Source organism: Muscardinus avellanarius (genome assembly GCF_963383645.1).
Source record: "Muscardinus avellanarius genome assembly, chromosome: 10".
Classification (NCBI taxonomy): Eukaryota; Metazoa; Chordata; class Mammalia; order Rodentia; family Gliridae; genus Muscardinus; species Muscardinus avellanarius.
The window spans coordinates 45,151,000-45,171,004 of NC_137796.1; the positions used below are offsets into that span (position 1 = coordinate 45,151,000).

Sequence of the window (20,005 nt, forward strand, 5' to 3'; positions counted from 1 at the left end):
AAAAAAAAAAAAAAAATTAGCCGGGCGTGGTGGCGCATGCTTGTAATCCCCGTGCTTGGGAGGCAGAGACAGGAGGATCACGCAGCGGCGCTGGCTTAAGAGACCCTATTTCCAAATAAAAAAAAAAGTATAAAATAGGTCTGGGAGTGTAGCCCAGTGGTAGAAGGGCTTCCAGGAACCCCAGTACCACACACACACACACACACACACACACACACACACACACACACACACAAAACACCCTAGAGCTGAGAGTGTAGCTTGGAAGTAGAATGTCCCTGGGTTCTATCTTCAGTACCACAAAAAAGTAATTAATTAATTAATTAAATTTAAGAAATAAAAAAAGAAATAAAAGCCACAGTTCATGGACAAAGAATGAAAATAGGGCCGGGGTGTAGCTCAGAGGCAGAATGCCCCTGGGTTCCATCCCCAGTACTGCAAAAATAAATAAATAAATAAATAAATAAATAAATAAATAAATAAATAAATAGACTGAAAAATAGGACTGGGGTGTATCTCCAATCCTATTTTGTTCCACCTCCAGTATCAAAAAAAAAAAAAGTCTTACTAAATTACAGGGAACCTCATTAAGTTGTGATCCTCCTGTCTCAGCCTCCTACATGCCTGAAAAGACAAGTTTTTTGTTTTTTTATGGTATGGGGATGGAACCTAGGAGCACTCTACCTCTAAACTGCACCCCCCCAGCCTTATTTTATTATTTTGTTGTTATTATTGTTGGGGGTTACTGGGAAGTGAACTCAGAGGCATTCTACTTCCAAGCTACAGCCCAGACTGATTTTATTTCTTATTTGAAAACAGGATCTTACTAGGTTGCTAAGAACCTCACTAAATTGCTGAGGCTGACTGCGAACCTGCGATCCTCCTATCTCAGCCTACCAAGTACTAGGATTACAAGTATGCACCACCGTGTCTAGTTCTTAGTCTTTTATTTTGAAACAGGGTCTTACCAGGTTGCTGGGATCTCACTAAATTGATAAGGCTGCTTTTTTTTTTTTTTTTTTTTTTTTTGCGGAACTGGGAATGGAATCCAAAGGCATTTGACCTCCGAGCTACACCCCCTGCCCAAGTTTTTATTCTTTATTTTGGAACAGGGTCTCACTGAGTTGCAGAGGGTCTCACTAAGTAGCCTGTCCCTGAACCATGAGCCTCTGGTCTCAGCCTCCCGAATGCTGGGATTACAAGCGTGCACCACCACGCCTGTATTTTTTTTTTTTTTTTTTTTTGGTGGTACTAGAGATTGAACCCTTCTACCTCCTCTGGGCTACACTCCCAGACCTATTTTATGTTTTATTTGGAAACAGGGTCTTTTAAAGCAGCGAGGCTTCGAACCTGTGGGATCCTCCTGTCTCAGCCTCCGTGCCTGGCTGTTTTTTTTTTTTTTTTTTTTTTTTTCTTTCTCTGTACTGGGGATGGAATCCCAGGGGCATTCTACCTCCAAGAGACATCCCCAGCCCTTTGCTGAGGTTGCTGAAAACTTGTGATACACCTGTCTCAGCCTCCTAAATGCTGAGATTACAAGCTTGTGTCATCAGGCTTGTTGTGACAATTCTTTAATAAAGTACCTAGAGCCTTTTGTTTTTTTATTTTTTTATTTTTATTTTTTATAAGTGGAACATACTGAGAGTGGTGTACATTTACATTGTCCTTAATGCCCTTCCCCCTCCCTTCCCCCCCAATAGAGTGTCCAGATTAATCATGTTGTATTTATGCTATTACACATATTCGTATATAGCTCCTCCATTGAACAACCTCAGCCTTCTTCCTCTCCTATCCTTCCATTCAAGCTTTGCTGAGATTTCCCCTCCATCATCCAGAGTCCCTCTGGTTTTACCACTACTCCCTAGCTTGGACATATTAGAGAAAACATATGTCCCTTCTCTTTCTGTGCTTGACTAATCTCATTTAACATAATGTTCTCCAGTTCCTTCCATCTTCTTGCAAATGCTATTATTTTATTTTTCTTTATAGCTGAATAGAATTCCATTGTGTGTATTTCTCATAATTTTGCAATCCATTCATCTGTTGATGGAGATCTAGGTTGGTTCCATATTTTGGCTATTACAAACTGTGCTGCTATGAACATGGGTATGCATATGTTAACGTAGTTCTCTGATTTCAAGCCCTTTGGAAAGATACCCAGGAGTGGTATAGCCGGATCAAATGGTGGATCTATTCCCAGTTTTCTAAGGAATTTCCATACTGATCTCCATAGTGGCTGAACTACTTTGCACTCCCACCAACAGTGTAAAAGAGTTCCTCTTTCCCCACATCCTCGCCAGCAACTGTTGCTGTGAAGTTATTAGAGAAAGGCATAGGATCTACACTCCAACATATAGATACAGGGAGTAACTTTCTAAATAAGATTTCCAAAGTGCAGGAAATTAAAGCAAGAATTAAGCCGGGCGTGGTGGCGCATGCTTATAATCCTCGCACTTGGGAGGCTGAGACAGGAGGATCGCACAGGTTAGAAGCAGCCTCGGCTACTTAGTGAGGCTCTCAGCAACTTAGTGAGACCCTGTTTCCAAATAAAATATAAAAAATAGGTCTGGGAGTATAGCCCAGAGGTAGAAAGCCCCTGGGTTCCACCCCCAGTACCACCAAAACCAAAAAACAAACAAACAAAAAAACCAAATAACAACAAAAACCCCAAATAACAACAAAAAAACCAGCAAAAATAAAAACCCATAGATATGCATGCATCACTATAATATTCTGATTTCAGTCCCTTTGGAAATATACTCAGGAATAGTACAACTGAATAAAAATTTTAAAATCTGGATAAAAGAAAAGGTGACAAATTGAATTCATGGAAAAAGAGGCTAGAAACCAGAAACTTAAAATATCAGAGCAGAGCTGGGTTTGATGGCTCACACTTGTAATCCCAGTACCTGAGAGGCCGAGACAGGAGGATCTGGATTTGCAGCCAGCCTTAGCTACTTAGTGAGGTTATGCAACTTAGTGAAACCCTGTTTCAAAATAAAAAGAGTAAAAAATATGGCTGGGGATGTAGCTTGGAGGTAAAATGTCCTTGGGTTCAATCGCCAGTACTGAAAAAAAAAAAAAAAATCAGAGTAGCTATAAAATGGGCGCATCTGTCGGTGCACAGATACACGCAGGAGTCTGATATAATGATATGCATGTCTTTATTCATGGGGAGTCGGCCGCCAGCCCCCGCGGCCCGCGGGGGCTAGTGGGGAAGAGTGCGCCTCTCTGTCTCTGTGGGGCTTCTCTCTAGAGGTAGCAGACAGGCTTCCTTAAATCGAGGGGCATGGTCTCCTCTGGGAATCACAGGGCTCCGCCTCCTAGCTTCCTGCCCCGCCCCCTGCGGGGCAGTGGCTCAAACCTTTCAGTAGCCAGTTCAGGGGGCTCAAGGTTATAGAGCCGACTAATTCAAAGAGTAGAAAAGGCTCTAGGTTGGAGTTAGATGGAATCTCAGCATAGTTTTGATTTGCATCTCCCTGATGGCTAGTGATGCTGAACATCTTTTCATGTATCTATTGGCCATTTGTATCTCTTCTTTTGTGAAATGTCTATTCATTTCAGTTGCCCATTTCTTGATTGGGTTGTTTGTTTTGCTAGTGTAGAGTCTCCCAAGCGCTGGGATTACAAGCCTGCGCTACCACACCCAGCGTTATTTGGGGTTTTTTTTATTTTTGTTTTGTTTTGTTTTTGCGGTACTAAGGATTGAACCCAGGGGCATTCTGTCTCTGAGCTACATCCCAGCCATTTTTTATATTTGTCATATTTGTTTCTTTCTTTCTTTCTTTCTTTCTTTCTTTCTTTCTTTCTTTCTTTCTTTCTTTCTTCCTGTTGTTGTTGTTGTTGTTGTTTCAGTACTGGGGATGGAACCCAGGAGCATTCTACCTCTGAATAACACCCCCAGATCTATTTTTCATTCTTTTTTTTTTTTTTTTTTTTTTTTTTGCGGGTCTGGGGATGGAACCCAGAGGCATTTAAGCTCTGAGCTACACCCCCTGCCCTATTTTATATTCTTTATTTTGAAACAGGGTCTCACTAAGTTACAGAGGGCCTCACTAAGTAGCTGAGGCTCCCGAATGCTGGGATTACAAGCATGCGCCACCATACCTGGCTTTATTCTTTTTTTTGAAACAGGATCTCACTGAGTTGCAAAGGGCCTCACTAAGTAGCTAAGGCTGTCTGCGAACCAGGATTCTCCTGTTTCAGCCTCCCAAATGCTGGGATTACTAGTGTATGCCACCACGCTGGGTTTAATCATTGTATTTTTTTTTTAATTTTTTTGCAGTACTGGAGATGGAACCCAGAGGCATTCTACCTCTGAGCTGCACCTCCAGCTCTATTTTTTATTCTTTATTTTGAAACTGGGTCTCACTGAGTTGCAGAGGGCCTCACTAAGTAGCTGAGGCTATTCGTAAACCATGATCCTCCGGTCTCAGCCTCCCGAATGCTGGGATTACAAGTAAGCGCCACCACACCCAGCTAGTCATTTTATTTATTTATTTATTTATTTATTTATTTATTTATTTATTTATTTATTTATTTATTTACAGGTCTGGGGAATGAACCCAGGGGCATTTGACCTCTGAGCTACACCCCCTGCCCTATTTTTTATTCTTTATTTTGAAACCGGGTCTCACTGAATTGCAGAGGGCTTCACTAAGCAGCTGAGGCTGTCCGTGAACCATGATCCTCCTCTGGTCTCAGCCTCGCAAATGCTGGGATTACAAGCGTGCGCCACCACGCCTGGTTTAGTAATTTTATTTTTTCAACAGCATCTCACTGAGTTGTGAAGGGCCTCTCTATCTAGCTGAGGCTGTCCGCAAACTGCGATTCTTAGGTCTCCGACTCTGGAATGCTGGGATTACAAGCATGAACAACCACACCCAGCCTATTCTTTTTAAAATAATTTTTATTATTCTTATGTGTATCAAATTGTATTTTATGTTTTTTGTTTCTTTGTTTTTGGTGGTACTGGGGTTCCTGGAAGCCTTTCTACCTCCGGGCTACACTCCCAGACCTATTTTATTTTTGGAAACAGGGTCTCTTATGCCAGCCGGGCTGGCTTCGAACTTGCGCGCGATCCTCCTGTCTCCGCCTCCCAAGCGTGGGGATTACAAGCGTGCGCCTCCACACCCGGCTAGTTTTTTATTTTTTATTTTTTGGTGGTACTGGGGGTGGAACCCAGGGGCTTTCTACCTCCAGGCTATACTCCCAGAGCTATTTTATATTTTATTTGGAAACAGGGTCTCACTAAATCGTTGAGAGCCTCACTCAGTACCTAAGGCTGGCTTTGAACCTGTGGGATCCTCCTGTCTCAGCCTCCCAAGCGCGGGGATTACAAGCGTGTGCCACCACGCGTGGCTTATGTGTACCATATTGAAAATGGCATACATTCATAGCCGGGCATGGTGGCGCACGTTTGTAATCCCAGCATTTAGGAGGCTGAGACGGGAGGATCACGGTTAGCGGACAGTCTCAGCTATTTAGTGAGGTCCTTTGCAACTCAGTGAGACCCGGTTTCAAACTAAAGAATAAAAAATAGGGCAGAGGGTGTAGCTTGGAGGTCAAATGCCCCTGGGTTCCATCCCTAGACCCGCAAAAAAAAAAAAAAAAAAAAAAGAAAGAAAAAAAAAGGAAAGAAAATAAAAATGGCAAACATTCAGACTGTGCTTGGTGCCCTCCCCCCCAACACACACTTCCCTTCCCCCTTCCCAACAATGAGTGTCCAGGTTAACCATGCTACATTCGTACTTTTACACATATTCAAATATAGCTCCTGCATTGATCAACCTCAGCCTTCTTCCTCTCCTATCCTTCCATTCTAGCTTTACTCGTTTCCCCTCCATTATCTGGAGTCCCTCTGGTATTCTTAATACTCCCTAGTTTGGGCATATTAGAGGAAACATACGTCCCTTCTCTTTCTGTGCTTGGCTGACCTCACTTAACATAATGTTCTCCAGGTCTTTCCATCTTCTTGCAAATGATATGATTTTGTTCTTTATTGCTGAGAAGAATTCCATTGTGTGTATTTCCCATAATTTTACAATCTATTCATCTGTTGATGGAGCCCTAGGTGGTTCCAAATTTGGGCTATTACTAAATGTGCTGCTATGAACATGGGTATGTTATGTGTTACTGTAGTTCTCTGATTTCAGCCTCTTTGGAAAGATTGCAGAGGGCCTCACTGGGTATCTGAGGCTGGCCACAAGCCTGCGATCCTCCTATCTCAGCCTCCCAAGTACTGCATAGCCATGTTTCTAGCAGCACAATTCAAAATAGCCAAGTTATGGAACCAACCTAGGTGTCCATCAACAAATGCATGGATTATAAAATCATGGGATATGAATACAGTGGAATTCTACTCAGCAATAAAGAAGACAGTCATGTCATTTTCAGGAAAATGGATGGACCTGGAGAGCATTATGTCAAGTGAGACCATCTGGTTACAAAAAGTGAAGGGTCATATGTTTTCTCTCATATGCAGAAGCTAGGGAGTAATCGAGATACCAGAGAGACTTCAGATAATAGAATACTCAGGATTAAACACTGGGGTGTTGTGCCACTAAGTTATACCCCAGCCCCTTTTATTATTTTTTAAATTTGGGGGAGGGGTAGTGGGTATTGAACCCATAGGCATTCTACCTCTGAGCTATCCCCCCAGACCTTTTTTAAATTTTTGTTTTGAAATAGGGTCTTACTAGGTTACTGAGAGTCTCACTAAAATGCTGAAGCTTGCTGGGTGTGGTGGCGCATGCTTGTAATCTCAGCATTTGGGAGGCTGAGACCTGGAGGATCGCGGTTCGCGGACAGCCTCAGCTACTTAATGAGGCCCTCTGCAACTCAGTGAGACCCGGTTTCAAAATAAAGAATAAAAACAAGGGCAGGGGGTGTAGCTCAGAGGTCAAATGCCCCTGGGTTCCATCTTCAGACCCGCAAAGAAAAAAAAAATGCTGAGGCTGTCCTCATATCTGCGATCTCCTGCCTCAGCCTCCCAAGTACTGGGATTACAGGCATGTGCCACCAACCCTGGCTTTTGAGACAGATCTTGCTAAATTGCCCATGATGGCCTCAAATTTGAGATCCTTCTGCCTCAGCCTCCTGACTAAGAGTACAGATGTTGCACAACCATGCCTAGCTAAAATTTCCTATTTCTTCTTCAATTCTTTATTGCCACAAGGTGAAAATACACAGAACCCTGTGCTTATGATTTTCATTCATGTTATATTTTAGTAAAAAAACAAATCACAATGAAAGTTGGGTGAGATTACCCCTGTAATCTCAGCATTCGGGAGGCTGATACAAGAGGATCACAGTTTCAAAGCCAGCCCTGGCACCTTAGCCAAGTTCTTAGCAACCTAGCAAGATCCTATTTCAAAATAAGAACTAAACTAAATTGGGCCATGGATGTGGCTTGGAGGTAGAATTCCTCCTGGTTCAATCCTCAGTACCACAAAAGACACACACACACACACACACACACACACACACACACACACACACACACACACACATTCTCTCTCTCTCTCTCTCTCTCTCTCTCTCTCTCTCTCTCTCTGAGCCAGGAGGATTGAAGGTTCAAGAACAGCCTCAGCAACTTAGTGAGACTCTCAGTAACCTAGTGAGACCTTTCAAAACAAAAATAATAAATGAAGCTGGGCATGGTGGCACACACTTGTAATCCCAGTATTTAGGAAGGTGAGACAGAAGGATTGTAGGTTCAAAACCAGCTTTGGCAATTTAGGGAGGCTCTCAGCAACCTAGTGAGACTCTTTTTTCAAATAAGAAATAAAATCAGGCTGGAGGTGTAGCTCAGAGGTATAATGCCTCCTGCTCCAATACACACACGCGCGTGCACACACACACCACAATGAAACTGTCTATAAGTGGCACATGCCTGTAATCCCAGCACTTGGGAGGCTAAAACAGACAGATCACAGGTTCAAGATCAGCCTCAACAACTTATTGAGACTCTCAGCCACTTAGAAGACCCCATTTCAAAGTTAAGAAACAAATAGCCAGCCTGGCGTGGTGGCACATGTTTGTAATCCCCGTGCTTGGGAGGCAGAGACAGGAGGATCGCGCAAGTTCGAAGCCAGCCGCGTGCTGGTTTAGGAGACCCTGTTTCCAAATAAAAATGTAAAAGTAGGTCTGGGAGTGTAGCCCGGAGGTAGAAGGACTTCCAAGAACCCCAGTACCACCAAAAAAAAAAAAAAAAAAAAGCCAGCCAGGCGTGGTGGCACATGCTTGTAATCCCAGCATTTGGGGGGCTGAGACAGGAGGATCTCGGTTCGTGGACAGCCTCAAATACTACTTAGTGAGGCCCTTTGCAATTCACTGAGACCCTGTTTCAAAATAAAGAATAAAAAATAGGGCTAGGGGTGTAGCTTGGAGGTAGAATGCTCCTGGGTTCCATTCCCAGTACTGCAAAAATAAATAAATAAATAAATAAATAAATAAATAAATAAATAAATAAATAAATAAATAAAAAATAGGGCTGGGCATGGTGGCGCATGCTTGTAATCCCAGCATTTGGGAGGCTGAGACAGGAGGATCTCGGTTCACTGATAGCCTCAGCTACTTAGTGAGGTCCTCTGCAACTCAGTGAGACCCTGTTTCAAAATAAAGAATAAAAAATAGGGCAGGAGATGTAGCTCATAATGCCCCTGGTTCCATCCCCAGTGCCAAAAATAAATAAATAAATAAATAAATAAATAAATAAATAAAAGAAAAAAGGAAATAAAAGAAAGAAAGGAAGGAAGAAAGAAAGAAAAGGAAAAAAAGAGCTAGGTTGTTTTTCCCCAGCCCAACTTTTTATTTGTTGTTTTCTGATAAGGTTCTGAATTAAAATCTTTTTGCTTCCCTGAATAAAAAAGGGAGGTGTTCTTTTTCTGTTGTTAATGACACACTAGCACAGCCTGGATAAGTTATAAGAAAAAGGTTGACTTTGACTAGCAGTTCTGGTCCCAAGTTCAGGGGTCACATCTGGTGATGGCCTTCTTGTTGTTGCTAGGCAGTGCAGGGTACCGTGTAGCAAGACATAGGAAGCTTGTGTTTGTGTCCTCAGTTTCTTCTTACAAAGCCACTAGTAGCTTCAACCACACTGACTCTGCTCTGATGACCTTTATCTAACCCTAATCACCTTCCAAAGGCCTCACCTCCAAAACCCATAACTGGATTGCTTCCACCCTCAAAATACTTCACAATGGGAATTACACTCCAATCTGAGTTTGGGAGGAGCGGGCCATATTCAGGCCATAGTAGGAGGGTATGTGGTACTTGGGTTGTTATTGCTTTGCATAAACACCTTTCTAGTTTCCCTTTCCCAGGAATCTGGAGTATTATGTTGTAAGTGATCAGCTTCTCAGATGAAACATCCAGTCACTGCTTCTGAAGACTCCTAGGAGATAGCTCCTTGAGGGAACTTCGAGGATTTGGAAGGACCCTTGCATCCTGAACCTCTATGATCCCAAGTCAGAAGGGCAAAGCCGGGTGTGGTGGTGCATGCCTGTAGTCCTAGTACTTGAGATGCCTAGACAGGAGGATTGCAGATTCTTGGCCAGCCTAGGCAATTTAGTGAGGCCTCAGCAACTTAGTGAGACTCTGCCTCAAAATAAAAATATAGCCGGAGCCAGGCATGGTGGCACATGCTTATAATCCCAGCATTTGGGAGGCTGAGATAAGAGGATCACAGGTTTGCAACCAGCGTCAACTACTTAGTGAGGCCCTCTACAACTTAGTGAGACCCTGTTTCAAAATAAAGAATACAAAATAGGGTAGTGAGTGTAGCTCAGAGGCCAAATACCCCTGGGTTCCATCCCCAGACCCGCAAAAAAAAAAAAAAAAAAAAAAAAAAAAAAAAAAGTGTTAGAACAAATAATACTATGTAACTAAAAACAAAAATTTAAATGATACAATGTACATATGTATATCCTTTTTATTCAAATTTCCTTTGATCAGTGGTAACCATTGTTACTTTAGAAGTGTATTGGAGATATAATATGCATATAATATATTTGTGGATATATGCTCCTATATTATGCCCTGTGTAGGGAGGGGTTACTAAAAATAGAACCCAGGGGCACTTTACCACAAAGCTACATATTCAACACTTTCTATTTTGAAACAAGGTCTTGCAAAATTGGCAGGGTTTGACCTAGAATTTTTTTTTTTAAGGTGGTCCTGGGGATGGAACTCAGGGACCTTTTACCTTTGGGCTACACTCCCAGACCTATTTATTTTATATTTTATTTGGAAACAGGGTCTCTTAAGCCAGCTGAGGCTGGCTTCAAACCTATGCGATCCTCCCATCTCAGCCTCCCAAGGGAGGGGACGACAAGCGTGCGCCACCACGCCCAGCAGGCCTAGAATTTTTAATCCTTCTATTTTAGGGATTGCAGGTAGGTACCACAACACCTGGCAAATTACCACCGAGGGGTATTCTACCTCTGAGTTATACCCCCAGTCCTTTTTATTTTTTTGTTTTGAAACAGGGTCTTACTAGGTTGCTGAGGCTATCCGCAAATCTACAATCTTTCTGTTTCAGCCTCCAAAGTACTAGGATTATAGGCATGGCAACAAGGCAGTCATTTTATTATCATCTTTCATGGTTCTAGGAGGCAACTGGACCAGCTAGAAGGGTCTTTTCTGGCCGGGCGCACGCTTGTAATCCCCGCACTTGGGAGGCAGAGACAGGAGGATCACGCAGGTTCGAAGCCAGCTGTGCTGGCTTAAGAGACCCTGTTTCCAAATTAAAAAAAAAATATATATATATATATATATACACATATATATGTATGTGTGTGTGTGTGTATGTATATATATGTCTGGGAGTGTAGCCCGGAGGTAGAAGGGCTTCCAGGAACCTCAGTACCACCAAAAAAAGAAAAAAAGAAAAAGAAAAAGAAAAAAAAAGAATGGTCTTTCCTGCAGCTGGTCAAATGGTTGGAGTCATTTTGAAATATTCTTATGTATTTGGCAATTATTTTTCTGGCGGTAGTACTAGAGATTAAACCAGGGGCATTCTAACTTGGAGCTATACCTCCAATCCTACTTTTTTTTTTTTTTTCCTTTGAGGCCTCACTAAGTAGCTGAGTCTGAATGTGAACCTGGCTCAGCCTCCTAAGTACTAAGATTATAAGTGTGTGCCACTACACCTGGCTCCCCCCACTCCTATTTATTTATTTATTATTTATTTATTTACTTACTTATTTTGTGGTATTGAGGATTGAGCCCCAGGGCATTCTATCTCCAAGCTTCACCCCCAGCCCTAATTGAAAACAGGGTCTCCCTAGGCTGATGAGAGTCTCAGTACTTGTTGAAGCTGTCCTTGAAACTGTGATCCTCCTGTCTCAGCCTCCCAAGTACTAGGTTTACAGGCCTGAGCCACCACACCTAGCTTATGTTTTGAAACAGGATATCACTAGGTTGCTGAGGCTGTCCTCAAATCTGTGAGTTGTTCCTAGCTGCCTGCACCGTACTTAGTTCCAAGGGTCATGAATCCTTTCCTGAGTTCTGGAGGGGGAATCCACTTATGCAAAAGAAGTGAAAGATAGTGGGGCTTGGTTGCGCATAATCTCAGCATTTGGGAGGCCGAGACAGGAGAATCACAATCGAAGACAGCCTAAGCTACTACTTAGTGAGGCCCTCTGCAACTCAGTGAGACCGTTTCAAAATAAAGAATAAAAAATAGGGCTGGGGGCCGGGGTGGTGGAGCAAGTTTGTAATCCCAGCATTCTGGAGGCAGAGACCGGAGGATCACGGTTTTCGGACAGCCTCAGCTACTTAGCAAGACCCTTCGCAACTGAGTGAGACCCTGTTTCAAAATAAAAAGAATAAAAAATAGGGCTGCAGGTGGAGCTCGGAGGTAGAATGCCCCCGGGTTCCATTCCTGGTACCGCAAAAAAAAAAAAAAAAAAAAAAAAAAAAGTGAAAGATAAAAATAAAATAGTGTCAGGCGTGGTGGTGCACGCCTATGTAATCCCCGCGTTTGGGAGGCCGAGACCTGAGGATCGCACAGGTTTGAAGCAAGCGAGCCTCAGCTACTTAGGCTCTCAGCAACTTAGTGAGACTCTGTTTCCAAATAAGATATAAAATACGTCTGAGAGTATAGCCCGGAGGTAGAAAGCCCCTGGGCTTCACCCGCAGTACCACCAAATACATACATACATACATACATACATACATACATACTAAAAAAAATAGGGCTGGCGTGGCGGTGTAGCTCGGAGGTAGAATGACCCTGGGTTCCACTTCCAATATCTAAAAAAAAAAAAAAAAGATAAACAGTGTATGTGTACGTGTTTCAATATATTTTTTTCACTACACACACTTCTGCATCGGGCATCCCCTGCCACCTCCAGCAGCAGGTGCGGCCACAGCGGGCCTGCCTGGAGGCCCCGGCACTTCGGCCGCTGGGGCTGGGGTGAGGGCGCCCCTCTCGCTCATCGGTGCTCCGGGGTTGGGGTGTGGGTCGCATCGCGGAGGAGCCGCCCTGCGGCCGGGCAGCTGCGTGGCGTCCCGCCCGAGTCTCCTCCGGGGCGCGCGGCGGGGCGGGCGGCGGGGGCGGCGCAGGCGCGTTCCGAATCGCCGGCCCGGAGCCTCTCGGGTTCGCGGAGCGGAGGGCGGAGGCGCTTGGCCCTCCGAGGCGCCGTAGGGGGCGGGCCGGCCGGCGGCGGGATGGCGGCGCGGGACAGTGACAGCGACGAGGACCTGGTCAGCTATGGGACCGGCCTGCAGCCTCTGGAGGAAGGTGCGGGCCGGTCGGCGGGGTCCAGCCGCCGCCCTGGGGGAGGCCCCGGGAGGTGCGGGGGTCTGTGTGTGCGCGGGCTGGCCGGCAGCCCTTCCCGAGGGTCACACACTGGCCTTGAGACCCGTGGGAAAGCGACTCGGGGGACAGCCGGTGCCCGAAAGGCCCAGACCTGGGAGCCGGCTTAGCACACGGGGCCCGTGCTGGTGGAGCGGACCGCACGGGGAGACTGGCGGATGATGTCGGCCCCGTACGCTAGGCTTCGGATCTTATACTAAGAGATCACTGGGGGAGGGGGGTTACAAAGGGAGGGCTGTTTATGTATTTTATAATTTTGAAACAGAGCCAGGTGTGGTGCCGCACGCTCGTAATCCCAGTACTTGGGAGGCTGAGACAAGAGGATCACAGGTTCGTGGCCTGCCTCAGCTACTTAGTGAGGCCCTCTGCAACCTAGTGAGGCCCTGCTAAAAAATAGAGAATAAAAAAATAGGACTGAGGGTGTAGCGCAGAGGTAGAATACAGGGTTCAATGCCCAGTATTGCAAAAATAAATACATTTTGAAACAGGTTCTCGCCAAGTTGCTCATGCTGGCCTAAGACTTGTGATCTTCCTGCCTTAGCCTCCCGAATAGCTGGGATAACAGGCATGGGCCACCGCACTTGACTTGAGGGCTCTGTATTGTGTGTGTGTGTGTGTGTGTGTGTGTGTGTGTGTGTGTGTGTGTGTGTGTGTTGTGTGATACTGCGAATTGAACCTGGGCATTCTACCTCCAAGCTACACCCCTAGCCCTATTTTAATTTTTATTTGGGAACAGGGTCTCCCTAGGTTGATGAAAATCTCACTGCTTGCTGAGACTGTCCTCAAATTTGGCATCCTGTCTCAGCCTCCCAACTACTGGGATTACAAGTATATCCCACCATGTCTAGCAAGGGCTATTTGTGTGTGTGTGTGTGTGTGTGTGTGTGTGTGTGTGTGTGTTTGTGCGCAATACTGATAATTGAACCCAGGAGCATTCTGCCTTTGAGCTACACCCTCAGGCCTATTTTTTATTCTTTATTTTGAAACAGGGTCTCACTAACTTGCAGAGGGACTCATTACGTAGCTGAGGCTGGCTGGGAACCTTTGATTCTCCTGTCTCAGCCTCCCAAGTACTGAGATTAGAAGCATGTGCCACAACGCCTGGCAGGGCTGTGTAATTTAATATTATTCAACCTTTGAGAATAGTCTGGTTGGGGGTGGGCAAGAGTAAAGCACCAAGGTTTGTATTAGTAAATGGTCTGGAGCTGGGCATGGTGGTACACACTTGTACCCAGCATTTGGGAGGCAGAGACTGGAGGATTGTGGTTCAAGGACAGACTCAGCTACTTCATGAGGCCCTTTGCAACTCAGTGAGACCTGGTTTCAATGTAAAGAATAAAAAATAGGGCTAGGGTGTAGCTCAGAGGTAGAATGCCTCTGTACTGAAAAAACAAAAAACAAAAATACTTGGGAGGCTGAGACAAGAGAATAAGAGAATCACAGGTTTTGTTTTGTTTCTTCCTTTTTTGCAGTACTGGGGATGGAACCCATTGTACCTCTGAGCTACACCCACAGCCCTATTTTTTAGTGTTTTTATTTTTGAAACAGGGTCTTACTCAGTTGTGAAGGGCCTCGCTAGGTAGCTGAGGTTGTCCGTGAACTGTGATTTCCTGTCTCATTCTCCCGAATGCTGGGATTGCAAGCATGCGCCACCATGCCAGGCTAGAATCACAGGTTTTTGGCAAGCCTCAGCAACTGAGTGAACCCTGCTGCAACATAGTGAGAACCTGTTTCAAAATAAAAAATAAAATAGGGCTGAGGGTGTAGATAAGGGGTAGAATGTCCCTGGGTTCAATCCCCAGTACCACTAACACACACACACACACACACACACACACACACACACACACACGAGGTCTGGAAATGATGGTGTTAGACTGGAGAGTTAGCAGTGGTGGTAGTAAGTAGTGGTCTGGGTTGGATAAACAGAGTTCACCAGATTTACTAGTAGAAGGCTTTGAAATTTTACTGACAGGTTAGGCAAACATTGGGAAAGGATGAACTCTACACCTTAATTAAAGTTGCTGGTCCTGACAGAATTGGTTAAGAATTGGCAGGAGCTTAGTGACAGTGACTGACCTAGAAGGAAGGGGTACCCGTCCTTACTTCCTCTTTCCTTAGACACTTTCCCTTGGGTCTGCAATTCTCATCTTTAGCTCATCTGTACTCACATTAATTTAAGGGCTATTTTCTTCCTCCTTGATGCTGTGACTCTCACACTTAAAATTATCAATGGTTTCCATCACCCACAGGACACACCGTAGACCTGAAAGCACCATATTTGATGTCCTGTGTGACATCTGCCTTTCTGGTTCCATCTTAACATCCCCCCCCCCCTCTTCTGGTCAAACTGGATTCATTCCCTTTCTTTATTCATTCCCATAATGGGAATTGAACCCAGGATGTTCTACCTCTGAGCTACATCCCCAGCTCTGTTTACTTTTTGTTTTTTAACAGGGTCTTGCCAGGTTGCTGAGAGTCTTACTACATTGCTGAGGCTATCCTCAAACCTGCAATCCCCCTTCTCAGCTTCCCAAGTACTGGGATTACAGGCATGTACTACCATGTCTAGCTTTCTTTTTTGTTTCTACATGTTTTATTTTGAGATAGAATCTCGCCAAGGTGCCCAGGCTGGCCTCAATTCATTCATTCTTTCTTTCTTTCTTTCTTTCTTTCTTTCTTTCTTTCTTCCTTCCTTTCTTTCTTTTCTTTCTTTCTTTCTTCCTTTCTTTCTTTTCTTCTTCCTTTCTTTCTTACTTTCTTACTTTCTTACTTTCTTTTTGTTTTATGCGGTACTGGGGATTGAACCCAGGGGCATTCTACCTCTGAGCTATATCCCCAGCCCTATTTTTATTCTTAATTTTGTTGTTGTTGTTTGTTTTCATGTTTTGTTTTGGTGGTACTGGGGATGTAACCCAGGGGCCTTCTACTTCCAGGCTACACTCCCAGACCCATATTATATTTTATCTGGAAACAGGATCTCGGTAAGTTGCTGAGAGCCTCACTAAGTAGCTGAGGCTGGCTTCAAACCTGTGCGATCCTCCTATCTCAGCCTCCCAAGAGCGGGGATTACAAGTGTGCGTCACCATACCCGACTTTAATCTTAATTTGAAAAAGAGTCTCACTAAGTTGCTGAGGGCCTCACTAAGTAGCTGAGGCTGTCCAAGAACTTACACTCCTCCCATCTCAGCCTCCCAAGTACTGGGATTACAGGCATGCACTACCTTGCCCAGCTCTGGCCTTAGATTTCTATCCTCCTGCTTCAGCTTCCTGAGTAGTTGGGACTGTAGCATCTGCCACTGTACTTGGCAAATGGACCACTTCCTGGAGACACCTGACATTATTTTGTTTTGTATTTTGGTGCTGGTGATTGAATCCAGGGCCTTGTGCATACTAAACATACACTCTTCTACTGAGCTATACTCCCAGTCCACCATTCCCTTTTTATACCTCCTCTTTGCTAATGGGAGTTAATACTTCTGTTAGGAATTAGGTCTTTATTGTAGCTATTAAAATCCTGCTCATGGTGGCTCATGCCAGGTGTGGTGGTGTAGGGGTGTAATCTCAGCTACTCAGAAGGCTGAGACAAGAAGATGGCAAGTTTTTGGCAGTCTCATTAATTTGGCAAGACCCTGTCTCAAAAAAAAATTTTTTTAAAGGAGCCAAGAATGTAGCATACTGGTAGAGCACTTACCAAGCCAGTGCTGAACTTTGCCTGGGTTCAATATCCAGTACTGGGAAAAACAAAATTCTGCTCTTTTCTAAAGGTGGCTTATGTTGTGGTCCTTTACATTGTTGGAAGCTTCTTCACATTGTCATACAGGTCTCCTCTGCTGGCCCCTTTGTTTGTTTTTTTTTACTTCAGGATCTGGAACTGGGCTGCTTCCAATGCAAGGCCTTCAGTGAACTTTTAGTCAGGGAGTAAGGAAGGAAGGACAGTGTGGGTGGTATCCCTGGTCTGGAGACAGTTGAGATCTGGTTCAGCTCTGTGCTTATTAACTGTGGCCCTCAGGGCAGTTACTTAATAGTGTCCTATCAGGACACTTAGTTCATTTATTATACCTCATCACTTCATTTATCATTCCCTGATCAAGAAGGGATTAGTTATTATTCCTAGCAGTAATTACAGCAGGGCCTGGCTAAAATGCTACCTCCTTTCTGAAGTTTTCCCATCATGTGGCGCCTTCTCGGGAGCCCTGTGGGACCTAATCGGCCACACTGGTTGGCCCTTTTTGTCGCCACAGGTCCCATTTGGTCGTCTGCAGATCTTATCTCCTCTTCCAGATCAGGAGCACTTCCAGAGCAGAGTAAGAATTGTATCTTGCCCTAGCAGGACCTGTCCTCACCTCAGCCCAAGTGTTCTCAAGTGCTTACTTGGCAGTGTCTGGAGACATTTTTGGATGTCACGCTTATGAGGGGAAGCTGCTATTGGCATCTAGTGTTGTATTCCAGGGATGCTACTGATCATCCTCCAGCACCTAGGACATCTTCCCAAAGAGGTTCAGAAGCTCAGAATGAGCCAACAGTCATGCTAGAGGCACATGCAGTAATGGAGTGTGTACACTGTATCTCTAAGAAATGGTGAAAATCTTGGATTTTGGGTGGTCCAGGGTTTTTTTTTTTTTTTTTTTTTTTTAGCCAAGAGATTTATTCAGGCAGCAGGGTCAAAAGGAGAAGCGGTGTGAGAGAGAGAGAGAGAGAGAGAGAGAGAGAGAGAGAGAGAGAGAGAGAGAGAGAGAGAGAGAGAGAGAGAGAGAGAGAGAGAGAGAGAGAGCATGCGCGCTTGAGCGCGGGGCTGTGCTTGGGGTTAAATACAGTTTTAGGCTGAGTTGGTGCTTTGCCATTGGCTAACTGGACTGGATGTCGTGTTCCATTGGAGGGTCGTATGGCCTTTAAACTCATTGGTTGACAGAAGTGTCATGGGGGCAGTTTGTTTGGCTTCTGAGAAGGGGTTGGACCTTTCCAGGAAACTAAAACTAAGTATGGGGGCAGGGATGGGGTGGCAGAGCTCGACTCTGGGTGGGAGCTCCCTTAGAGAACTGATCTGGCCCCTCTATCATTCCCCCTCTTTGATACTGCGTGGGAATCAGGCGTCCTATCGTTTTGCCTAGTTCCTGGTGTCATGGGGGTGACAGATTATAAGGGGAAGGGGTAGGAAAAGGCGGACTCGGTTCTAGAGAGAGGATTCCCAAAAACCCTGCGGCGAGTGTGTAGATTTCCTCTGGAGTGAAGTCCATCAGGGTGCCTTGGAGACCCAGGCCCATCAACATGATTGGCCAGACTGTGGCTACAATGGAGGGCGGGATGAGCCAGTGCTGTCCAGGAATAAGCACCATCTTTTATACGGCATTTTGTTGGAAAATACTGTTAGGGGAGTTAGAGAAAATTATTATTACATCCAGCAAAAAATACTGAGGAAAAAAGAACAAATGAGGATGTAAGAGTCTGATAGTAGGAGGTGCCCCGTTTCTATCCGGTCCTGTGGGCCAGTAGCACTTAGTCCAGTGGAGAAGACAAGAATTAAGGGAATGTAGAGCCCCAGAATCCAGGGATTAGAGCACCATCCGGGAGAAGTCAATACAGAACCCCTGAATGCTGTATCCCAACCTGAGTGAGTGGGAGTGGGGATGGGGGTCCAAGTTGTAATTTGGTTCTTTAGAGTAAAAACATTGTAAGCCAGGTATAGTAACACACACTTGTAATCCCAGTACTTGGGACACTGAGACAGGAGGCTTGCAGGTTTGCAGCCAACCTCAACAGCATGAGGCTCTCGGCAATTAAGTGAGATTGTTTCAAAATAAAGAATAAAATAGGGCTGGGGTATAGTTCAGAGGTAGAACACCCTTGGGTTCAATCCCCAGTAACATACACACACACACACACACACACACACACACACACACACACACACACAGCCAAGCATGGTGGCACACACTTGCAATCCCAGTACTTGGGAGGCAGAGACAGGAGGATCACGGGTTTGTGGCCAGCCTCAGCTACTTAGTGAGGCCCTCTGCAATTGGGTGAGATCTGCTTCAAAAGAAAGAATAAAAGTAGGGCTGGGGGTATAACTCAGAGGTAGAATGACCCAAGGATAAATCCCCAGTAAAACACACATGCAGACAGACAGACAGACAGACACACACACACACACACAACACATAAACACACACACACACATACACACTGTAGCTGGGCATGGTGGTGCATACCTGTAATCCCAGTACTTGAGAGGCTGAGAGAGGAGATTGCACGTTCACAGCCAGCCTCTACAATGTAGTGAGGCTCTCAGCAACTTAGTAAGACCCTGTTTCAAAATAAAAAGAATAAAATAGGGCTGGGAGTATAGCTTGGAGATAGAATTACCCTGGGTTCGATCCTCAGTACTATACACACATGTACACATGCACACACTCAACACACAAACGACCTTGTAGCTGATAGCAACTGCACTTTGCTATGGTCATGCATTGTGCTCATCAGTTTACACGTGATATTTAATTATCATTACTACCCTGCAAAGATGGGATCCATTATTACCCTAACTTTGCAGTTGTAGAGGCTTAGAGAGACTAAGTAATTTGCCCAAGACCACAAAACTAGTAAGCAGTAGAGTAGAGAGATTTAAACTGAGATCTCCTGGTCTTTAAATCTGAGCACTCTATGAAATAGCTATTGCTATTAATGTCCTTCACATTTTGCAGATGATGAGTTGAGGCACAGAGAGGTTATGTTAACCAAAGTTTAGCACCAGGGATGATGGAGTTTTCTTTAAAGTCTAGAGAACTATAATTCTTAACCCCATATTCTCCCTCCCTCCCTCTCTCCCTCCCTCCCTCCCTCCCTCCCTCCTTCCCTCCTTTCTTTCTTTCTTTCTTTCTTTCTTTCTTTCTTTCTTTCTTTCTTTCTTTTCTTTCTTTTTTCTTTCTTTCTTTTTTGCAGTACTGGGGATGGAACCCAGAGGCATTCTACCTTCGAGCTACACTCCTAGCCCTATTTTTTTTATTCTTTATTTTGAAACAGGGTCTCACTGAGTTGCAAAGGGCCTCACTAAGTAGCTGAGGTTTTCCAAGAACCGTGATCCTCCTGTTTCAACTTCCCAAATTCTGGGTTTACAAGCCTGCACCCCCATATTCTTTTTTTTCTTTCTTTCTTTTTTTTTTTTGTGGTACTGGGGGTGGA

General features: G+C 44.7%; 1 protein-coding gene across 1 annotated transcript in view; it reads left to right on the forward strand.

The window, feature by feature from the left end:
- Window positions 1-12,675: 12,675 nt before the first annotated feature.
- Window positions 12,676-20,005, forward strand: part of GPATCH1 (G-patch domain containing 1) — a gene marked incomplete at both ends in the record, with an annotated part of 62,317 nt that continues 54,987 nt past the window's right edge. Inside the window, one exon of the mRNA XM_080702071.1 lies at window positions 12,676-12,748. Within this exon, the coding sequence (XP_080558197.1) occupies window positions 12,676-12,748 (73 nt within the window). The remainder of the gene's footprint in view (window positions 12,749-20,005) is intronic.